Genomic DNA, 19,457 nt, shown 5'->3' with positions numbered 1-19,457 from the left:
GCGTCTATTAAACTATAATCTCATAAAATTAAGATTTATTTCCCCCTTATTAGTTTGAATTAAGATTTCATCTGTCTGCCACCTAGTTTTAACATCAGTGCTGTTTTTGGATAAAACCAAACAGCAGATCTACCCAAAAACCTTGAAGGCGTCATATTTACCATAGACTTCTTTCCATAAAACAACAAAAACAATCTAAACATTTATGTCTGGCTTTTGGTCTGAAATCATCATTTAAAAAGACAACATTTCCATCTACATAGCAAGTCTGCAGATACTTCACTGTCGATCCAGTGCTGTGATGGGACCTTGAGTGTGTTGCATTTAACGGCTACAAATGTCAATGAGCTGCAACAACATTGGGCCATAATATATCAATAGTGAAGAGTCTGATTAAATCATTCACTTACTGCTGCTAAGGTCGACTCTACACATTCCATGATACGACTGTATCATGGGTTATATTAGTTTTTCCCCCATGACTGTATGTCCATATATCATTACATATGTAATATTAGAGTTATACTAGCTGGTTATGATGTGCACATGTTTCACTCACAGCTTATTCACAAATTTAAGTTTGATATTCTCCAGGAAAAGATAAAGTTATTATAAATGCTGTGAATGTACTGTTTAAAATACTGCAATTTTTTTTTTCCTGAGCTGTTAGTCATCTGTTAATACTTTCACGTGTGTATTTAGGCAGTAGAAGAAAAAAAAAAACAACAGATATATTGGTAGTGAGAGGTAGGACTGCTGAAGTCTCATGTATGTGTGTAGATGATCAAAGTATACGGCTGTGTGATAGAAGGAGACTGACTTGTATGGCTTTTTTTTTTTTTGCATTTATTTGTGTGTGTTTGAGGGAGAGGGTGTGAGTGATCAAAGCATGTGTATGGAGGCTTCTGATGAGGCTGACACCCGAGCCTAGAGCAGCACCACCGGAGGATTGTGGGTAGATGAAGACAAGACCTCTAGACCCAAGGGTTTGAAAACGAGAGAACAGTAAAAGTCAATCCAAAATATCAATCAATATCACAGCCTAAGGTCAGGGGGAGAAGTGAAAAAAAGGGGGTTATTACTGTGGAGCTTTAGGAAACAAGAAGAAAATAGAAAGAAGCAGAAGTGGAGTGAAGTAAGATGAGTGGGTGGATATGAAACAACTTTATACAAGAAAAGTGGAAACGAAGTTTTGAAAGAATTTTTACTTCACTATTTGGAACAATTTCCCTGAGCAAATCTTGGCTAACATAATGGACCGAGTCGTAATGTGTACGCGTCTGGTCTCATAGACTTTGGCACATCTTACAGAAAAGTCCTCGGGGGCTCACGAATGCCCTACTGTGAAAACTGAAAGTGCTTGAGGGCTCTCTGGTGTACTTTTTGAGCCTTTCATGCTCAGTTTTCACAAGACCAAAATGCTGACGTTTTTACTTGAAAGAGTAACCCTCAAGGGTGTGTTTAAGGGGATGTTTCCAGCTAATAACTGGTAGCATTTAAGCTTTATGATCCTGTACAAAAAGATCACATCCTCACATCTCAGCACTAGAGCCCCCTGACTTTGGCAGCAGATTAATTCACAAAGTGTTGTTCCGTGTGTCTTAGAGCAGGATCAAACTTTGAACTCGTACGCTCTCGCATTTTCAACAAGCACAGGGGCGATGATAATTAAAATCTGTTAAGGGTCACAGCTAATGACGTTGGTGGATAATAGATCTGACCCTCGGAGGTTCACGCCGTAGCAACCGCAACAAGACAAGACGAGTACAGGGCCAGAGAGGGCGAAGAGGAGAGGAATGAAAATGTGCGGGGAGAATGTGTTGTGTGTGTTGGGGGAGATGACATTGACCGATGGGCTTCTTGCAGCTGTTTTGTGCACTCACTTTCAGAGACACTTACATAAAGGTCAGTGACCTCTGCCTTATTAAGAGCATAAGTGTGCACACACCCACATACTGTTCATGGACAAGAGTTCTTGCTCTCTCTGGGATGCAAAAGATGAATTGAGCCAGAGTCGGGCCTGTTTCTCACAGGTCTTGCTGCTGCTGAATGCGTTAATAGGCTTTTTAAGACAACACTGCTGTGCTGCAGATCACATACTGTTTTCGAGCGCCGGTTGCAAAAGTTTAGTCACTTAGTGTTTGTCCCGCTGGTTTTTTTTTTTTTTTCTTTATATTCAGAAAAATGAGCCATCTAGAGAGGGTTTGGCAAAAAGAATACATGCAGCAAATGTGCTTTTCAAAAGTTAAAATCAAGTTTTTAATCTAATGTGGAGATAATTATGCTTCTGGAGTCAGCTGCTGTGTTGTTTCTATTAGTAGGATGTCTTTATTTCAGAGTCATCTGCAATCTACTACTAAAAGTCACAGCATCAACATTACATTTCTTAGTTTCACATAAGGAGATGCAAGATGCATAAAAAAAATACTAATAATGTTCATGACTGTGTCCTTGTACTCACCTACAAATGTAAATCAAATAGCAATACATTTTATGTTATTTTATGTTACATAACCAAAGGCAAACATTTTTTTTGTTCACTAATAAACCTTTGAACCAAGTATAGTTGGCTTTATGCAAAAGAGAACAGAACAAGGATGTCTACTGAACACTACAAGGAGATACGAATCCGAGAAAACATAACTAGACCAGTTTTCCGATTGTAAGTGGATGTCCGAGGTTTTTAGACAGTAGTAACTTATTTACTTATTTTTAACTCTTCATTATCTTTGTGTTTATGACTGTGAGCCAAGCGCCCTGTTTCCTGGAAACACTGCAACGACATTCACATAACTGCATATGTTTATAATGAGAAGTTTCCAAGAAAAAGGACATTTTGATCTAACGTGGCTGTTTCACTGCCACATTTGAATGTTAAAAGTTTAACACTGTGTTAGCACTGAATCAAGGTGGAGGCATTTCTCTTTTGCTTTCTGCTATCTGATTAAACCTGCCAGTGGGGAGATGAAACTAATACAAAAACGACATACAGAAGTGAGCTAATAAATTTGGAAATAAATCTTCTGGTCCTCTCTCTGCCACATAAATCATGTGACAAATTGAGTGTTGTAGCAGCAATTCCAATTATACATACAGGTGAGTGGAAGCGAATCCATGCTTTGATATATGGAGTGATCAAAATTAACAAACCAAGTTCTTGTAAAACAGCCATCTAAAGCTCAGAGCTCGCAGGTTGAATGCTGCTTGGCCTGCAAGATCAAATTTTATACGCAATTTCATAGCCCCATGATTATTACACAAAAGGATAAAACTACTGTTCCCAGATTTCACTAGAACAACACATTTGATGTGTATCTTTGTTTTTAGTGTGTTTTCTATCATTTCATTATGTGCTGGAATGATAGTGTGTGTTTGGATTTCCACTGATTATTAATTATTAATAATTATAGCATCAGAACTACCCAAATTTATTTTAAAATCGGATAGCTCTGACGCTAATATAATAAACTTCAGAAGAATGTATGTTTATAACACTGTTATTATGCATACCACTGGTAAACTGGCTGTCTCAGTTGTCCCTTTCAGAGACCTGGAATCATTGTATCATTTCCAACTTCTCTGTTCTAAAAATGTCCATAAAGAGGAGAGTCATACTTGTTGATAATGTATTGAAGGATAGAAGCAAATTGGTTCCTCTAGAGTGTTCTAAATTTACTTGATTTTGCTAACAGCTTAAATTATTTCTCCTTGTGTGGATAGCTCCGTGTGGAGGACACTACAGCGGATCTGAGGGTGTTGTTTTATCCCCAAACTATCCTTTAAACTACACCATGAGACAGATGTGTTCCTATCACATCACTGTGTCCCCACAGTTTGGTAAGTGCTTCATTATCGACACTGAACACGGTTGCTTTCAAAGTTATACTAATACAGGTAATACTAAGGTGTTTTTTCTCTCTCTCCATACTTTCTTCTCTGACATTTGCAGTGGTATTTGGTCAGTTTGCTGTTTTCCAGACGGCAATGAATGACTCAGTGGAGCTTTTTGATGGAGCCAATGATAATGCTCGACTGCTCAGCTCCCTGGCTGGATCCCATTCAGGTGAGTATGTTGACTAGTTCTAGCTCTAAACCTCACACAGGTGAGAGACTTCAATGTGTTTACAGAGTATCGCCAACCTTACTGTTAAGCTGCTAGCATGCTCACCATAGTCATGAAGGCCTTCAATTATGGAAAAGCACCTATTCAGTCGCAACATTTCTTTTTCTGTAATTTTTGTTCTTTAATCCTCCTTACCTTTATTGAATTGAATTGAGTTTATTGCCATTGTATGCGTGTACAATACGTTTAAAAGGATAAAACATTAAAGAAAATTTAAGAAGGGTTATTAATGAAAATGGGTGTAGGGAAAAAAAAATAGCCCCCTTGGCTGCAGAACGGGGTCACACCAGTCGTTATTGCAATTTATTCGACAGTGATTTATTTGGTGAAAATTTATTATGGGATGTCTTCACAAGAAGAAATCAGCAGAGCAGAGAGTCTCAGTGGTACGGCACGATCTGCAGTACAGGAGCCGAACCCTCCATGGGTTTGCATACCCTCCAACTTTGAGTCATCCAAGCTTGGCAGAGCTTTGAATCATTGCACAGTAACACACCGTGCATTGATTAAATCTGACAGCTGTTGCAAAATCGATGCATATCACAAAATTTGAGGAATGTAATATGAGGAAATATTGATTAACATTGCTCATGGCGAACTGTGATGCCATTGCTTTTGAGTTTTACTTCATATATAAGTTTCTGTCATTGCTAGCAGGCACACTGCAGGGAAATATCCATGAATGTGACATTAGGTTTCCCTCTCTGGAGATCGTGTATTCGTCAATTTTGTGTTCATCAAAAGATTGGACTCCAGCTCAGAAACCTTCCTTAAACTGTTTAGGTGCCAAATAGTTTGATCATAGAAGCAAACAATAATAAATTGTAAATAATCTTTAGAAAGCATTTATCTACATGCTTGTGGAATTATGAACACGTTTTTTTTTTTTTTTTGTTTGTTTTTTTTTGTAGATGCCATGGTTTCTTTCAGAAATGGTGCTGCAATTTAAATCATTATGTTTCCAGGTACAATTCGTTTAAATAGGACAAGAGCCAGCTTGAATAGCATTCAGATGTGTGACTTATTCCCGAGTTCATTGTGGTTTGTGTTTTCTGTTTTTGGAATGGAAAACAATCAAACACAGCAGGCTATAGAAAATAATGTCATCTATATCATTCTTACATACACCTACACACACACACACACACACACACACACACACACACGCATATACACACATATAGAGGGGCAAACAGCTTTGTGTTGCATTGTTCCATCTAACTGGTTGATTATCTTGGCACGGAAACAAATTAACACACAAGCATCTCTATAAAGCCCACTCACACACACGCGCACATGCACACATCATGACAGTGCTAATGATGATTCTAAATGTCAGCCACACCAGGCCACATTCGCCTCATTTATTACTGTTACTTCCTCTGTCTGTCTTTGTGGGGGGGGGGTTCACTTTAAATCTGTGTGTGACTGTTAAATGATGTGCAATGTTTATATTTAACCATAAAGGGGAAATATAAAGTGATATCTGCTGAAAAATAATCAGAATACACCAGTGTAGTTAAGTGTAGACAGTTAGGTAAGTACTTAGTGTTAAACAGTGAACCACGGCTGTTGTGTGTGCATGGATGTTTATATGGAACCGTTGTATTACTTGATTTATTACATTTTTTTATGTGTAACATTTCTCTTAAAACTAATGTTTAAAAGACACATTTATGCTGGTTTCAGTTTTTAACTTTAGCTTAAATATCATGTTTGTACGTGTGTAATTATTTCAGGAGAGACATTGCCGCTGGCAACATCCAATCAGATCATGCTTCGGTTCAATGCCAAGAGCGGCCAGTCAGCTAAAGGCTTTCATTTTGTCTACCAAGGTAACTCGTTGCTGTTTATTTCTTAGATGAAATATGTTTTCCCCACTTAAATACAGATGCATCTCACAAAAAAAAAAATTACATGGTTTACTAACTACTTAAAAAAAAAATTTAAAACACATCAGTTTTTTTATGTCGGTTTTTACCCTCAGTAAATTTGTCGGTTCATGGCTTACAGCTTTTAATAATCCAAAATTCTGTTTCTTTTATAGAATATTAAATCACATGAGTCTGAAAACCTGTTTACTAATGAATTTAATTATTCTCTTTCAATACAATTGAACGTATCTCTTCATTGTAGCTGTGCCTCGCACAAGCGACAGTCAGTGCAGCTCAGTGCCAGAGCCTCGGTACGGCAGACGAATCGGCTCGGAGTTCTCAGCCGGCTCCGTTGTCCGTTTCGAGTGCAGTCCTGGGTATCTTTTGAAAGGATCCAGCGCAATTCGATGCCAGGCTGTACCAGGTGCCCTCGCACAGTGGAACGCATCGACACCTACATGTATAGGTGAGGAGATCAGACCTGCGTAATATTAAGACTGCAACTGGCAAATCCACACACATCCAAAATGAAGCTTGCCACTGGATTTTGATTAAATAAGTCAGAAGTTGCACAAAAGACCATCAGTTTGTAGGGATCACAGAATTTTGACCGACAAACTACTAAAACAAAAAATAATATGGCTTTCAACAAATGCAAATCACATTTTTAGATACCTTTTTCAAAGATTTGTTAGATAAATTTAATTTATGCTTAGAAATATTTTTGACTTTCCTCTCTGTTCTAAAATATTTTGAATTTTACATAAATTTAGTTATGTTTTAATAAATGTAGTAAAAAGATTAGACATTATTTAATTAACATTAAATTTAATAAGCAATATTTGGAAAAACTCAGATATACATTGTTACAGCATTTCCAGAAGAAAGAAATGACATTGTAGCACTGCTAAGGAAAGAACAGGTTGGACACCAGTGAGGTCTGAGAAGTGACTTTACATAAAGAGAAATGAAAACATTTTAACCTATTAAGTAGTTTTGCCTTGGTTAATTATATTGCAATAGACAACAAAAGTAACTGTTTTTATTTTCACTACAATTTTAGCAAACTTTATCTATGCCAATGTGAAACCTTTCACTGTTGAGAGCTGGCATTTTGCAAACATGTAAATAATTTAATGTATTCTTGCTCCGTTCAAACCATCATTCTGTTTTTTTTATTTTTTATTATTATTTTAGGCTATATTCCATCGTCCTGTCCTAATTAAAACCTACTTGGTGTATAAATTTTGCCAAAAATGTATATTTTATGCCTCCGTTTTAGTTCCCTGCAGTGGCAATTTGACTGAACGTCGAGGTACAATATTGTCTCCTGGCTATCCTGAGCCATACCCTAATGCTCTAAACTGTCTGTGGAGGATCCATGTCAGTGAAGGAGCAGGAATACAGGTACACACATATATATGCAGTTAGACTGTCGCTCTTTAATGCACCAGTTGTACAGGATTGTTGTAGTTTTGCAAGTGATTATTGTTGTTTTGTTGTTAGATCCAAGTTATGACGTTTGCGACAGAACACAACTGGGACTCTCTGGAGATCTATGATGGAGGGGACATGACAGCTCCAAAACTGGGATCCTTTTCAGGTATGACAGCTTGAGCGGTCAAACATGTCAGATACATAAAACTGCAGATGACATAAAAAATAAAAAAAAATAAAAAATTGGCTGTATGGCACATGATTATTCCTTAACTAAAGAGACACACAATAATTGTTTAGCATTGTAAAAATATGTTTAAGTGTTTGGTGTAGTTCTAACCTCAAATAGTGAACAATAATTATTAGAAATGGAGAAAAAGGATAGAGAAAGAGTGACACTAAGAAGAGAGTCACTAATAAAGTATAACCTTTTACAATTTCCCTGTAGAGTTTCCCTTGTGCCCTGCCCCAAGCACATATCTGTCTCACAGCTACCTCACATAAGACATGCCACATATAGGGCAATACACACACACACACACACACACACACCCCCGCACACGCACACACACACACACACACGCACACACACACACACACACACACACACACACACACGCACGCACACACACACACACACACACACACACACACACACACCCAAATTTAATATATAACTGTACCCTTTTATAAAGAATGCACCTGGGAGCTGGCCACTACTACCATGTTGATCTAATGCTGACCACTGAGCACCTTTAGTCAGGCAGATAAAACTGCTTCTCTTTAAAATGCTTTTTGGCAATAGAGAAATTCTGTGCAGCTTTTGCAGGTGTTGTTTTTGTGTTTCAGTTTTAAGCACAAAAACTGCAAATTGTGCACGAGTTTTATTGACTTTTACCACATGAATAGTATGTCATATCATCACACTATTAGTAGAAATAGAAAAATGAGTTTATTCCCCAAAATCAAGTGTTTGGAATAAACCGAGTATATATCTTATCATTTGTAGTAAAGCAGTTTTATCCTGAAAATGTTGGTTGGGGCTTTAGTTTTGCAGCTAAAATGTTTTTCTATAACAGCCAGATTTGTCTTTTTTGTAACATCTGTCTCACACAATGAGACACCATGAATGAAAATGTCACAGTGATGAGCCGATGATATTATACACTCTCCTGCTGAGCTATGCAAGCACTTTGTCTACACTGATGAAGATTTCCTTATCTTGGGATACTGAATGATCAGAGCTGCTTCATCTGAAATACCTGACCTTCTCTTTGATAAATTAACCCAATATTTTCTGCATTTGTTACTTGAGGGTGCTCAGAATGTGAATAGTGTTATACTTTGATCAAGTTACACTTTTGAAAGTATTTGTAATTTTCTTCTTTTTTCTTAATAAATGCAAAAGTTATGCAAAAAAGGAGCACATCAAAAATAGCACACATTAATTTATAGATAAGATTTTCCTTGATGTTTAAAAATGTGTTGAGTTTCTTTATGCTTACAGCCTCTTGAGTCATGCATTTAAAAAGGCCAATTCACATGGTCGAATGAGAAACACTGTACAATTATTTTCAAAGGGTAATGTTTTAAATCTGAGGTGACTGTTAACTGTCTATTTTAAGAAAAGCCAGGAAGTTTGTTTGTGTAGCACCTTCACAAATTAATTCAACTTATTTACCAGAAAAACAAAAGGAAATAAATACAGAAACAAAGAGAGACATGAAGCATCACATAAAAATATACAATTATGACACAATAAAAGAAAGGCATACTAGTATTGCAAAATTTAAGCAAATGAAAAAAAAAATGATAGGAATAAAAATAATAATTCTAACAATCTTTGGCCTTTTTTGGTCGTCCCTCGTTGAGTTCTCATCCTTGAAACACAAAAAGAATAGGTCTCTCCTTACCTGAGGGATGTTCATACTTCAGCAACAAACTCTGAAATGTATTTAGGCTCGTGACCCTCCACTGCCTTCTAGACTGGATTTTGATACAACGGAAACAGCTTGTGCATTTCTATGAAAACTAAGAATCCCTAATTGGATTTTGAGATGATTTTTGAGCTTTTATTATTGTAAGTTTGACTTCAAAGCAATGCAAGCATGCTAAATAATACTGACAGACCTACCTTGTACAATATTGTAATGTTTTGTTTTGTGTGTGTGTCTGTGTATGTGTCGTGTAGGAACAACAGCTCCTGCTCTACTGAACTCAACATCCAATCAGCTACTCCTGCACTTTCAGAGTGACATCAGTGTGGTAGCAGCAGGCTTTCACCTGGAATATAAGAGTAAGCTAATGGAGATGGATTGGCTTCAAAAAGGAAATGCTTGATGATATAAAACTTCAAAGGCACTATAAAATCGTGTTCTCTCTAACTAGAAATGCACACAAACACACAATACTGCTGCCAAAGCTTCAACATCAAATAACGAGAGTCAGTGACCTGAACTGGTATTGCCCGAGAGCACACACACATGCTGAGCGCCGGGTTCTAGCAAACACGCACGCACACACACACACAACACACACACACAACGCTCACCTGGAGGGACACAAACAAATTCATGTAGGCTCAGACGCAAACACAGACTTCCTTTGCCTGTGTCAGGCATGCACATAAATCCAGTGAATGCGAAGGCACATGGGTACACAAGTATGCAGACCAAACAGGTATGGACACGGGCATTACCATCATGCATTTACACACCTGTCAGGGCATAGCTGTGCTTTTCAGTCCTTTGTACTTGTTTTAGCTTAGAATCACTTCTAGATCAATGAACATGTCCCCTTCTATGAGAATATGTGAGAGTTTTAGTGTGTATGAATGAGCATTTCGTGGTGTTCAGATTTATAGGTGGGTGCACACATTCGCATCACTGTTTTTGTCATCTCTGTGTGAGTTGACATGCCATTACTAGGAATGAAAACCTGGAAGACTTTGTTTTTATTTTTCCCTATATTTTTGCTTCGCTGTAGTTCTGAATGGCATTGTTCCGAGCTTTCTAGCTTAGCTTTTATTACCAGACCCACAATTAGAGTTTGAGGGCTTTAAGTCCTTGAGTTACGGCAGCTCTTCCTGTTTATTGGTTTGAAATAGTTTTTTTTAATCGAGAATTGGGCTGATTTTAACCAGCCAGACTTACCGGCTTGTTGTTGATGATACAGTTAATACCGTCTCCAATGTTGGTCAATACCAACAACAAAAAGGCAGATGATTTTAGTAGAAACCGGCAAAAAATTCATCTGCCTTAAATTAGTTGCGCGTTTTAGATGAGAGGAAAGATAGACCCAGTCATCTGCCATAAAACAAAGAAAATGCTAATGACAGAACTTATGATGTATACATATTGGGGAGTACAGATTGTAATAACAGCATGTTACATTCCTCGGCTGCAGCAGCATGACTCAAGAGACACGCTAATTTGTTCTAGTCCTAAATGTGTTGTGGCTTACTGCCCATCATCTCTATAACTGATATCCATGGAAACTTTTACATGTTGTAATGCTACAACTGCAAACTTCAAAGCACTTAACAAAAACTAATGTGATAGATGTCAAGAAGTGTGAAGCTAAATGTCAAAAAATAAAAAATGAAATGGTGTGATGTGCAATTTTATTCATCTCCTTTTACTCTAATGTCCTTAAATAAAATTGCAATCAATCACTCTCAAAACTAAATGTTGAAAAGAGTTTACCTGTGTGTAATTTTTTCTATGTGGCCCCCAGAGGTTTGATAGAAATAATTAGTTGACAAACGGCATCATGAAGATCAAGGAACACACTGGCGAGGTCTTGAAGTTTTGAAGTAAGGAAAACTAGGTGTTATTAAACAACATACCAAACTACATACCCTGACTGAGGTTTGGCTGTTCTGCGAAAAAGAAAACATTCAGTGCCTTGATGCCCGAAGCTAGTAGAAACTCACCCGTTTAGCTCTAATTGCATCATAACGTATTTCAAAAAAGTATTGATTCAGAGGGTTGTACAAATGCACACCACACTTTTTAATGTAAATATTGGATGTTAATAGGAGAAAGTCAAAGTAAATAAATGCAGGCCTTCACTGGTTAAGATTCCTGGGTCTTTGATTCTTTGCAAACTCTTTAGGTTCTAAGGAAGAGATGCATACTCTTTTAAATGTAGATTAATTGGATCCGAAATGGATGATACAAAGTTTTATTTTTGAACTGTCAAGAAGGTCTGCTAACTTTATATTTTTAAAGTTGTTATGTTATCAACAGAAGTGGGAAGAACTCGAGTGAGTTTTTCTTCTCTAAATAAAAAGGCTCGAAAGCGAATAACCTCCTCACTGTTAATGACTCAGAAGAGTTTGTCCGCCTGATGAAAGTATTCAAAACAAAGGAATTCTTCTTATCTCTTAACAGATAAAATGTAGCTCTTGCTTTCACATATAAACTTTCCAGGGTGAGTGAAATCATTGCTGCACATATTTCTTTCAAAATGTCTCACAGTAAACTACTTTAAACCGCAGTGCCACCCTCTTGTGACTACATTGCTTGTTGTTCAAAGAGCCAATTTAATCTTTACTCTGGAGCTTCAGCTACAGCAACATGATTATTAGTTTGTGATGGCCTACACCTAGAAAGACAGATTATGAAACTATATAAACACTTCAGTACAGTTTATGTTTTAGAAATGTAAAAAATATGTTGCTCATGTTTGAGAATAGATCATTTTGTGTTCCCATCTGTATTTAAACGGGGCATGTGCAGCTGTTGGGGAAATTTAACTTTAAATCTAAATTTGCCATGGATGTCAGTAATCCTTTGCTAACCTATCCACACCCATATATTATAAATATAATTTCCGACTATGGTTGTGTGTAGTTGAAAACTAAACTAAGGCAAGTGAAAGGTAGAAGTAGCTACAACTGTATAACTACAATACAGTCATCAGTTGTTTCTTGAAGGATAGTTACTTTTTCTGAAAATGATGACTTCAGCAACCGCAAAATCCAAGTTTGGATATGTTGAAGAGATTCTATACAGAGCTCTTCATCACCAAATGGAACTTGTTTTTCTCATAAAACTCATTCTCAGAGATTAGTCAACTTTTAGCTGTTTTGAGACGATAGTTCACAGTTAGCGCGCTACATTGTGTTCTTTCTGCGGCGCAGATCGTTTTAGATGTTCTGCCATGAGACATGTGAATGATTCTGGCAGTGATTCTTCATCGCACTCTACGCTGATCACCTAAGGATGAGGGGAAATGTCTCTCTTGCTTGTCTGTCCTCTCGTAAGCTAAAATGGAAGTGTGGTAAATCCAGTCAGTTAGCCTTAACTGCTGTCGATGTCCAGCAGGAGTGGAGCAGCCCTGGTGGGATGTTTTGTGGTGCTGTCAGTAGTTTACTGGGCATGACCAGCCTCACATAGTCAGGACTTACTGTGTGTTGGCAGAAGAGAGAGAAAGATGGCCAGCCAAATGGAATAGTTTCATCGATCAGTTGTCATGACAGCCCACTGATGCTCTGCCTAATAATACACTGTCTGTGTTTGTTTGCGTGTGTGTATGCATGTTAAGCCTCACACAGCTTTCCTACTTATAGTCCCTTTAAAAATTCAAGTCTCCCTCATTCCCCCTTAGCAAGCAGACTCATGTAAAACTCACCCATCCATGCAGACTCACAAATGCCATTCAGGGGTGCTACGGGCCACCTGGATGTGCACGCCTGAATGTTTGTGTGTGTGTGTGGGCACAGTTGGATCACTTCCTTTTGATGGTAGGAATGTGGATATGAACCAACACGACCAGTGACACAAGCATATCACCCAAGCAGTCCCTCGTCTTTCCCTCCTTCCCTCTCTTGATTCCTTCCTTCTTTCCTTTCCTCCTTCCTACCTATCTTCCGCCCATGTGCTGCCATGGTAACAGCTCTAGGGCAGTCTCCCGCGGATGTTTCCACATGCACAAACAAACGCACTCGCACACAAATGTGAAGATGCACTTCTACTGGTCTCAGGGTCTGCTGCAGTCAAACTTATTAGAGATGTGTTTAACCTATTTTGTGCTGGGAATACAAATTCACTGCCAGGTTATTATCTTCTAAAACTTTTCTTTGTTCATGTACTTATCAAATCTAAAATATTGTTGTCAATTTATGCTGGGGAATTTGTTCAAAAATAATAAATACAACTTTCTCATTTCTTTTCATAAGTTTATTCACTTTTTTTAGAGATGGAATAAATCTATGTGCTGTAATAAATAAATGTTATATACATATGTAAGCTAGTAAGAAGTGTGCTACAAATAATTAAAGCCTTGAGAAAAGGTCAAATTCCTATGAATGGAGAAAAGCAAAATGGAAGAGATTTCCTGCTGCTTTTACACATAATAAATTGCTTTTTTATGCTAAAATATAGGTTTAAAAACATTCAGAATGGGAAGTTTGTGGAAGTGGGATTTTTCTGCTTAAAATGTTAAGAATTAACGATCATATCGCATTTACTTTTTCAGGTCAATGGTTTTTAACCCAGGGGCTTAGCAATGCTCAGGGAAAAAAAAACAGCAACGTGCATTAAAATATACTTTTGGGGTAATAAAAAAAAAATCTGTTTTGTTTTTTGTGTGTTTTTCTTTTTTGTTGCAGCGGTTGGGCTGACCACTTGTCCTGAACCAATGATCCCAGCAAACGGCATAAAAACAGGAGACAGATACATGGTGAATGAGGTGGTAGCCTTCCATTGTGAACCTGGTTACACACTACAGGTAATAATCACACAACATACACAGCAACCCTGTGATGTTTATGATATGCATCAATTATTATGTCCTTTAAATTACACAGTTTTGTTAAAAGTACATTGTTCTCCACACTGTAATCATGAGTTACGTGTGAAAAGTGGTCAGCAACAATGAAGAACCACATTAAAACAATGCTGGTTCAATGTAAAATGCCCTTTTTTGAAACAAATACATATACATGTTAAAAAAACCTGTATAAATAGAGTTTTTAAAAAATATATAATTCCATGTCTAAAAATTGTATACTGGATATATACGCAGTTTAAAAAGATGCATTTGAAATTATGATGAGAGAGAAATTGCTTTTAAAGAAGTTAATTTGCAACATATGATTTGACTGGGGAGATCCATATGTTAATGTATTTGAGGCAACACCCGAAACACCTGCATTACATAATGTCCAGCCACAATGCCATTCAGGAAGTGCGAATGACAGACAGTGCTTTATAGAGTTGGATATCTTTTCTTATGCTGTTTATGCAGAAACCCAGAACAGCAGCAAAAAAGACAGTGTGAAAATTCTAACTGAAGCTGACAAGGTAGCTTTATCCACAGTTAAACAAGCTCTCTACCAACTTTAAATTAAATATAATTCAGCAAAGAAGAAGCCATTAGTCCAAAAACTGAGGTAAGGGTGTGGCAGGAAAGACCAACACTCACATTTTAAAGGATCATCTCAGAACATCAGCCAGGAAAAATAATGCTTGGGCACATGTAGTATGAGTCTTCTGTCTGGATAGTCATTCTAGGAATGCCATAAAATGAGTTATAAAATAGCTTAATAACATTAAAGGCTGTTTTAGGGTGACCATCATAAAAGCCATGATCTCAGTCACTTAGAACAAATTTTGACAGAGCTAAAAAGGTACAAACAAACCTGACTCGGCTACTCCAGCTCTGTCAGAAGAAACTGGTCCAAATTCCAGCAAACTATTGTGAGAACCCTGGGGAAGAATTCTGTCATTATTCTAGCATTGAGCAAATATAAATATTTTGGTAATCCTGATTGTTAAAAAAAAAACAAAAAAAGCTAACATTGTATCTAAATATCACCTTTCAATTCTATTTATGTTTTCCCGGAGTATAAAATGAATGTATTAATGTTTTTATGTAATAAATCTAAGACACTGGATTATCTTTTTCAGGGTCATTCACACATCTCTTGCATGCCTGGCACTGTACGTCGGTGGAACTACCCACCACCTCTTTGCATAGGTATTGCCCAGACAAACACAAACACATTTTATTGTGGGCTACATTGTTTTATGAATTATTTCTGTACTGGGAAGGAAATGATGTCCTGCAGGCACAAACTTCACAGAATATTACATGGCAATGTGCTAGAACAGAGAGGTACATCTAAAACTTTTGTACTTCCACAAAATAGAAAGAAAAAACAACTGTATGACGAATGAATGCCCCCCTGTAGATCTGCTTAAAAAATATATTTATTACTCATCTTTCTGAGGTGTAAGGACGAAATATTTTTTCATATCTATTTTTATTCCATTAGTATATTTTTTAAGTCTACAATAAAGTTTTTGAAACCAAGAAGTTTCTCCACTGTTGTGAGTTCAGCCATCAGTCAAATAATGGTGTAAGATGGTGCAAGCACCAACAGAATTTGCGCTTTGGAAAGTTGGTGTTTCTGACCTTTGTCAAGGTCATGTTTGTGTTTAGGATTGAATTATTCAACAGCTTCAGAAGCTCTTTTTAGACAATTCCCGCTAAACTTGTTCACATATCAGGATTCATTTAACGATGTGCTTCAACAGCCACTACTCTTTTGTTAATTCTAGTTTTACAGCACACATTTTAGTACTTTGGAAACCTTTTGCAGCTCATTCATGTTCACATTTGTTAAGGATAAAAGCAACAATCCCCAGAGTATATTTCACATTTATAAACAATGTTTTATGTTCGCTCATTGCCAGCACGCTGCGGTGGGGTCCTATCTGAGATGAGTGGTGTCATCCTCAGTCCAGGTTTTCCTGGCAACTACCCTGGCAACCTGGACTGCACCTGGCAAATCACCCTGCCAGCTGGATATGGTGAGTTAGGCTTTATTGGATGAAGGAGCATTTCTCAAAAGAACATGTCATTTTAGGTATATTTGTTGGCTTATATTGGACACGTAGACATGCTTTTTTTAGTGCAAATTCTCCCGCATATTTTTCATATGTGAGTTGGTGACTGACCACATTGTAAACACACATACAGGCTACTACAGACGCCTTGGTACATGTTTACCCAAATGATTATAAAGGTTTTATCCACATATATAAATATTAAAATTGCAAATGACAACATTGGCCATTTCAAATGCACCAGTGTCATCATGAAACTGGTGTCCTAATGGACCGATTGACAATATGTAAGTGTTTTGAGGGTGACAGTTAAGGGGCTTAATGCAGCATATGTATTGATCTTTAAGATATTGGAGACAACTGTGTTTTCTTTAGACCTATTCAGCATAAGTCACCTGGCATGTGACTTCATGCATAAACATTAGTATTGATTTGTTTGATGTTATCACGTACCGTGTTGTTTGTTAGTGTTTTTTCTCTTTTGCTGGTTTTGAACATGTACCTTTTATGCTTGTTTACTAGGAGCCCATGTTCAGTTCCAGAACTTCTCCTCGGAGGACAACCACGACTTTCTTGAAGTCCGTGCCGGACCACAACACAGCTCTGCTCTCATTGGTCAATTCACAGGCTCACAGATTCCACCACCACTGATGAGCACTACTCACCTGACAATCATCCACTTCTACAGTGACCACTCAGAGAACAGGCCAGGGTTCAGACTGATCTACCAGGGTAAGTTGCAGTCATTTTTAAGGTATGCTTTGAGAAACGACCACAGAAATTGACCGAAGGCCTCATCGACGATAGAACAAGGCTGAATTCAAAATAAGTCTGCTGTTATTGTTGTTCTCATTTGGTGGGAGGTAGGGGGTGACAGTGGTTGCCCAAATTATTAAGGGGGGAAAAAATAGTCTTCTTAAAGGCTTAGAATAAATTAAGAACCCCTAACCTAGCGGCCAAATTACAAAGCCTGGCAACTCAAAGAAATGATTTATGGGATGAAAAAACACATTGCTACGAGGTTTCGAGCTTTGATCCCTGGATGAGTCATGCTAAAGACTTTAAAAACCTTGTGGCTTTTCGTTCATCATTAAAAAAGATGGATTGCCAGTAAACCCCTGTGAGAGACTGGCATCATGTCCAGCAGGCTTTACTTGTAGCCCTGAGTGTTTCACTTCAAAGACACGAGAGTTGCATTATGGGCCTGTATGCCAGGATAAGTAGAACAAGGCTTACTTACACATAAGCTAATGCACATTTATGTACACATCTTAATTTCTTTCTTCTTCTCTGCAACAGAAAGTCCCCTAATACTGTAACACCTGTCACCCTCCTCCTACTTTTATGTTTGAGGGATGCCAAAATCCTTCCGCACAATGAGTAACACCCAGTGACACCTGACAGCAATATTCTTTGGCAAGAGGCTACAGCACACACAGAACCTCATGATTACAACCCAAGCAGAGTGTACCTTCATTCCAGTGCCACTCTGCATCACATGCAATCTCAGGTGTTTAAAGCTTAAAAGGTCGTGAAACTGCATATCTGTGTGCACACCTGTGCAACCGGAGCTGGATAAGTGCTCAAGCCAAAAATGTGACTGTAAACATACTGGGAAAATGTACCCATACGCTACCATTTGAACCCAAGTGTGGCACATAAAAGCTTAAGGGAGCTCTAATTCTAGTTATAGGCGTTGGCACTCTGACATTGCACTGCTGATAAGTGCACTTTTCAGCACAAAAATTATGAAAGTTGTTCCTGGAGTTAGTTGAAGCCAAAATGTTGGTTGTAATATCCAAACTGTAAGTTCTCTTGCTTCCACAAGCATTTCGTCTGGCCTACATACAGTACATCCAAACTTCTGCTTACTGCTTTTCTAAAATTCATTTTATACTTTTGAGTTTCCAAGTCCTAGCCAGAATAGTTCGGATATCTGCTTTGTGGATATTGTTTTAATGTCACATTATTCCACGTACGCGTAGTTCGTGATAGCACGGGCTATTCTGAAAATGTTTTCATCCTGTAATATGTCATCAGATCCTTCCTAAGCTTTAGATCCTACTTTTACCAAACATGCTTTCTGTGATTCAGACGACTGCAGAGCACTACAGACTGTGTTTGAGATGACCTTGTGTGAGTTGTGCGAGTTCTTTCAAGTGCTTTTTAGGCGCCACTTGTTCTGTCACCCTTTGTGGTAGCAAGGACTTCAATGTCAGTCACCTTCTTTTACTGTGAAAGGCACATTTAATGGAAAGGCTTCACTTGCCATGACACCCATGCAGAGAAAAATATGCCTTTAATAGACAAGCATTCACTGGTATTTCCTCTAGCAAGTGCTGACATGTTATGCACATATGTGCACATAAGAGAGAAAAGTTTCTCTTAACACTTATTGTCTAATATGTGTATGTTTACCTCAACTATCTGTTTACTATACAGTAGCATATGTTTCTGTTCGGATCACCAAAACCAAGAATAATGTGAAACCAATTGCTACTATTTCTGTGGTTACTTTTCTTTCTATGTTCTTTTTGTTTTTTTATCTTTAGCTTATCAGCTTCAGAACTGCCAGGATCCTTCTCCTTTCCCAAATGGTGACATTATCAAAAGTGACTACAGTGCTGGACAATCCATAACCTTTCAGTGCTACTCTGGTTATGTTTTGATTGGACACAAGGTGCTAACATGCCTCCATGGGACAAATCGGAAATGGAATCACCCCTTTCCCCGTTGTGAGGGTAAGAAAAACTGGATTAAATCAAACTCTAAGTGAGAATTAAATTTCAGGTGTCCACCACATTCATCTTTGTGGAAACTATAACTCATTCAATATGTTCTTTGCAACATTTCAACGTGAACATGTCTTTAGTGCGTTTTGTACAGGGCTTGGTTTAATTTTTGGGTAGTCGTCTTTGTTCACAAGTCTGGAATCTCATCCAGACTCTGGTCCAGACCAAACAAGCAAGCAAGCCCTGGTCTACCTGAAACATGGGTCTTAGAATAGCTCACAGTCTCGCTTGTGGCAAGATGTTTTAACATTTAATAAAGATGGAATATTTTCAAACCAAATACTGATAAAATATTTCCTTATGGTAGAAATGTACCTTTCAGATAGACTGAGTTTCTTCCTGTCCAAACTGAACATTACAACCATCTCAACTA

General features: G+C 37.8%; 1 protein-coding gene across 2 annotated transcripts in view; it reads left to right on the top strand.

Annotated features, from left to right (window-relative positions):
• csmd1b (CUB and Sushi multiple domains 1b) overlaps positions 1-19,457 on the top strand; it is a 433,675-nt gene that overhangs the window by 334,928 nt on the left and 79,290 nt on the right. For both annotated transcript variants that reach the window (XM_081605248.1, XM_081605247.1), the window contains exons 33-44: positions 3,721-3,837; positions 3,950-4,063; positions 5,863-5,958; positions 6,260-6,463; positions 7,280-7,404; positions 7,504-7,600; positions 9,626-9,730; positions 14,051-14,169; positions 15,351-15,420; positions 16,140-16,256; positions 16,815-17,024; positions 18,845-19,033. In XM_081605248.1, the coding sequence (XP_081461374.1) occupies positions 3,721-3,837; positions 3,950-4,063; positions 5,863-5,958; positions 6,260-6,463; positions 7,280-7,404; positions 7,504-7,600; positions 9,626-9,730; positions 14,051-14,169; positions 15,351-15,420; positions 16,140-16,256; positions 16,815-17,024; positions 18,845-19,033 (1,563 nt within the window). The remainder of the gene's footprint in view (positions 1-3,720; positions 3,838-3,949; positions 4,064-5,862; positions 5,959-6,259; positions 6,464-7,279; positions 7,405-7,503; positions 7,601-9,625; positions 9,731-14,050; positions 14,170-15,350; positions 15,421-16,139; positions 16,257-16,814; positions 17,025-18,844; positions 19,034-19,457) is intronic.

The sequence above is a fragment of the Poecilia reticulata genome, chromosome 3, assembly GCF_904066995.2.
Source record: "Poecilia reticulata chromosome 3, P_reticulata-male-v2, whole genome shotgun sequence".
Classification (NCBI taxonomy): domain Eukaryota; kingdom Metazoa; phylum Chordata; class Actinopteri; order Cyprinodontiformes; family Poeciliidae; genus Poecilia; species Poecilia reticulata.
Note: the sequence above shows the minus strand (reverse complement) of the source record. Positions and strands in the feature narration are given on the sequence as shown.